Source organism: Orycteropus afer, unplaced genomic scaffold, assembly GCF_000298275.1.
Source record: "Orycteropus afer afer isolate SDZICR_OR568_19922 unplaced genomic scaffold, OryAfe1.0 scaffold00070, whole genome shotgun sequence".
NCBI classification, from domain to species: Eukaryota; Metazoa; Chordata; class Mammalia; order Tubulidentata; family Orycteropodidae; genus Orycteropus; species Orycteropus afer.
In genome coordinates this window covers 8,105,696-8,109,932 of record NW_006921657.1, presented here as the reverse complement: position 1 = coordinate 8,109,932, position 4,237 = coordinate 8,105,696, and the positions used below count along the sequence as shown (strand labels likewise).

General features: G+C 55.1%; 1 protein-coding gene across 1 annotated transcript; it reads left to right on the top strand.

Annotated features, from left to right (window-relative positions):
• The first annotated feature begins 1,806 nt into the window (after positions 1–1,806).
• Positions 1,807–2,840, top strand: FAM241B (family with sequence similarity 241 member B). The gene is made up of 2 exons (XM_007940664.1): positions 1,807–1,899; positions 2,571–2,840. The coding sequence occupies exons 1-2, from the start codon at positions 1,807–1,809 to the stop codon at positions 2,838–2,840; spliced, it is 363 nt and encodes a 120-aa protein (XP_007938855.1).
• Positions 2,841–4,237: the final 1,397 nt, after the last annotated feature.

Genomic DNA, 4,237 nt, shown 5'->3' with positions numbered 1-4,237 from the left:
GCCGCTCGCCTGGCCGCGCCCCGCCCGCGTCAAGCTTCCTGTGAGGTCAGGTGGGAGGAAGCGGCCTCGGAGGAGCCAGGACTGGACGCCGCCAAGGCCCGGAGCCGAGCCCGTAGGTAGGTGTCGGGGGCTAGGGAAGGGACGTGCGGACGCATCTGTACTCCACTCTGGGCCTGGACTAGGAGCCGGTTTGAGGCGCAGAAGACTGGGGCTTGGCTGCCTGGCAGCGCACCCTCTCCGGAGCCCAGCCGTGGCGGGTCCCCGCGCGGATCCTGGCACCTCCTGCCCCGATAGCACAGGATTTGGGGGAGCAGGGGGTTCCGTCCCTGCCAGTGGTCGGGGTCCCCATCCAGCATTGCCAGGTGCCCGGAGGGGGCAGGCTGCGTCTTTAGCCCACCGAGTGGGTGCGGGATGACGAAGCACAAAGAGACTTTGGAGGACCACGACCCTCCTGGCCTTTTTAGGGGCAGTAAGCTTCAAAAAGGGGACCTCTTTGTCCCAGACCAGGGGCGAGAGATCAGGGTCTATTAACGTCGTTAGGCGAGTGTGCCACGAGTGCTTTCGAGAATTTAGATGAAAACTGGCCGGTATGAGAAAAATAGTCGTGACATAGACTTGGAAGAGGCTGGGAACGCCCACCCTCCGCCCAACATCCTTAATTAAGGGCCTTGGCCTTAGGACAGGTCTGGAAGGCCAGGGGTCTAGGGAGTGGAGCCATTCCAGAAGCCACAGCAGCACTCCCATCCCCTCTCTTGGGAAGGCTGGGCCCTGTCCTCAATTAGAAAGGATGGACTGTGTTGCTTGGGGGGTGAGGGACTGGGTTACCTGAGATATGAGGGCCAGGTGAGGGGGCGTGCCCTGTGCATGGAAGGCCTGCCCCTCATAGCCAGCACCGGTGAGTGAGTGGTCTGCTGCCAGGCGGTGGATCTAAAGCCCCTCTGAAGCGGGGTCTGCATTTCCTGGGGATGCCCCTGTGAGAAGAAGGCCTATGGTCCTTGGCTTTTCCTCCCTCAGGGAAAAGCACACTGTACCCTTTTTTTTTTTTTTAAGCAGAAGAGAACTTGAGATATGGGGCTGAGGATATGGGGCTGAGGATTCTGGTGCCCTGGACTTCCTGTTTGGTACCCGCAGAAGGTCCAGAGCTGGAGTTTCTGGCTTGACATCCTTCCTCTGCTGCCCACAGAGGCATGGTCCTGGGCCAGCTGCTGAAGCCTCTGTGCCTCACTCTCCCGCCTGTACGGTGGCCGGCGAGTACCTGCCTCAGAGGAGTGGCATGAGGCGGAGATGAGAATAGCCTTCATGGACTTCAGCAAAGCCTGGCCGCCAGCAAGGATTCATGTCCCAGTTGTTGTTCGTGGTAGTGGTTATAATAAAACTTACTTCTCCAAGGAACCTTCGGATAGCTTTCCCAGTGGACTCAGTGTAGAGTCCACTGAAAAAGATTTGAAAGCCTTTGGTTCAGTAAAGATTTTTGTCAAGCCAACAATTTGTGTTTACTCATTTCCCAACTTTTTTATTAATCAGACCCGGTACCTGCTCAGTGTGGTAACCCATGTGAGCCCCTGGATTGCAGTTTGTCCCACTCACAGCAGACATCTCTTTATCACTGCTTAATTGCTTCCTTCAGGCATTTTGAGGTCTGGGGAAAAATCATCTGTGAAGCCTCACGATCCTGATCACCCCCACATCACTAAGAGTTAAGGGCCATGGGTGGCGGGGGCATCTGGGCCACTTGGCTTCTGTTAGCCCCTCACCCTGGTCTCTATTGCAGGTGTAGCCCATCAGGAACCCAGAGCTCATTGGAGGATGGTACGGATTTTGGCTAATGGAGAAATTGTGCAGGATGATGACCCCCGTGTGAGGACCACCACCCAGCCACGTAGTAGCACACCTCGCCAGGTAGGGGTCAGCTGCCTACTCCTTTCCTGTCTGCCGGTTACTGCTCAGCTCCACAAGTCTTTCCTGCTGGTATTAACCTTCTCTAGCCTGAAGCCCTCTGCAGGGAGCCAGGCTGGGGAGTATAGAGGGTGAAGACTTGGGGCAAACCCAATGGATTTATTGCCTAGCCCCTGCCTCCCCAGTTCACCCTCCTCCAGGCAGCCTCCCCAGACTTCTAAGCCAAGAACTCTCTCTCCTTTAACCTGATTAGTAAATCCCACTGGCACCACACATTCCTCTGTGAGTCCTCTGGATGAGAAAAGACTAGAGAGTAAGTGGAGAGGAGCCCATGACTGCCACAAAGTTATTTTGAAGGAAGGAGTGATAAGTGTTAAAAATGCTTGTCCAAGGGCTGTGCCTTGTACTCCAACTCGCCTCATCCCCTTCCTCTCTTCTCTCTCCAGGGACCTTCTCCCTGGGCATGACGTGGAGAATACAAGCCAGCATAGCCTGTAGCTCACTTGCTGGGGTTCCTGGGGTGGTGTCAGCGCTTGCTGAGAAAGCAGGAAGTGACCCTGGGTGCTGTAGGGGACTGTCTGCCCATTCCAGTACAAGTTCCCTCCTAGCTGGCACCTTAACTCCAGTACAGCTTTCTCTGCATACATTCATCTCTCTCTGTCTCTAACTTCCAGAGCTTTCTCAACAGGGGCCATGGTGCTCCCCTGGGGGGTCCTGGCCCCCGCCAGCAGCAGGCAGGGGCCAGGCTGGGTGCTGCTCAGTCCCCGTTCAATGACCTCAACCGGCAGCTGGTGAACATGGGCTTCCCCCAGTGGCATCTGGGCAACCACGCCGTGGAACCGGTGACCTCCATCCTGCTCCTCTTCCTGCTCATGATGCTTGGCGTTCGTGGGCTCTTGCTGGTGGGCCTCGTCTACCTGGTGTCCCACTTGAGTCAGCGGTGACCTCCAGGGGGCCAGTGGGATGTGTGTGAGAGCAGGCGCGTGGGGGACCTAGTGGTGCCTTGAAGGTGTGATCAGAGGAGGTGCCATGGGCATGTGTTTTCACCTTGTGCTAAGTGTGAGACGGAGGGAAACTCTGATCTGGCATCCAGGTGATAACTCTGGGCCCCTGGAGATGTTTTTGGGTGGCCTGCATTAAGTGGCACAAAATCAATAAGATAGGGATTCCCTTTCCAATTTTCTTTCAGTCTTTTTATGCCAAGAAGAAAGCCTCAGTTGGTGCCAACATGTTCTGGAACACATGCTGACTCCCCCATTTACTAGGGGGCAGGCCTTGGACTTAGGGCAGGTGGGCAAAGTTTCCAGACTTTTATAACACTGTTTTGTTTTAATTGTATATTTTTATTGGCTATTTTTGATTTGGGAGCTCTGGTAGCATAATGCCTGAGGCACTTGACTGCTAACCAGAGGCTGGCGGTTCAAACCCACCAGCCACTCCTTAGAAGGAAGGTTGAGCAATCTATTTCTGTAGTGATACCGCCTCAGAAACCCAAGGAGGGGTTGCTATCAGTCGGGTCCAACTCGACAGCACGTAACAACAACTTTTTATTTGCGCCAAGTACTGGTACTAGCATTCTGTTTATTGTGATGTTTTCAATAAAGAAATTGAAGCCAAAATGAGTCTCTGTAAAGGAATTGGTAAGTAATAGCATAGCTGGCATGCAGCTCTGGAAGGTGGTGGGGGAGGGATTGGGTTTGGGGAACACACTGTACAGGGTGGTTTCTAAGCTTTCCTCAGTAGAGTTTGGGATCTGGGACGGGGTCCTGGTAAAGCTAGATCTTGGGCCCCATGCCTGATGCTCGGATAACTGCTAGGCTCATTCTGAGATGCTGAACTTGAAGATCAGCCTTGGGAGGAAGGGTCCTCTGGCCGGAATGACCGGGGGAGTCTGTGGGGATGGGACAGCTGGGGGCAGGATCTGAGGTCTTCCTCCCCAGAGGCTTTGCCCAGAGACAGCTCAGCTTCCCAGAGGCCCTCGTCACCTGTAGTCACTGCTCGCTTTCCTCAGAAAGCAGGGCCTCAGTGCTGACTGCTCAGCAGAGCCTGTGAGGTGGTGGAGCTCAAAGCAGGGGGTAGGGGAAGGGGCCCTGCTTTTCACCAATTTTGGCCAGTGATCCCCAGAGCTGTTGGCCCTGCTCAGGGTGGATGGAGGCACCGGGCAGCCAAGGGCTCAGGACCCATGGTGGGCTGCGGGTTACAGGTCAGAGAAAGACTGGCTGACCTCCGGGAACGTGATTTCTCACTGTCTTCTCAGGGTGTTTCTGGGTTTGGTTGGTCGGAGGAGCAAAGCAGGTTTTAGAGGTGCTTTTCAAAGTCCCGGGCTGGGGGCAAACCACTG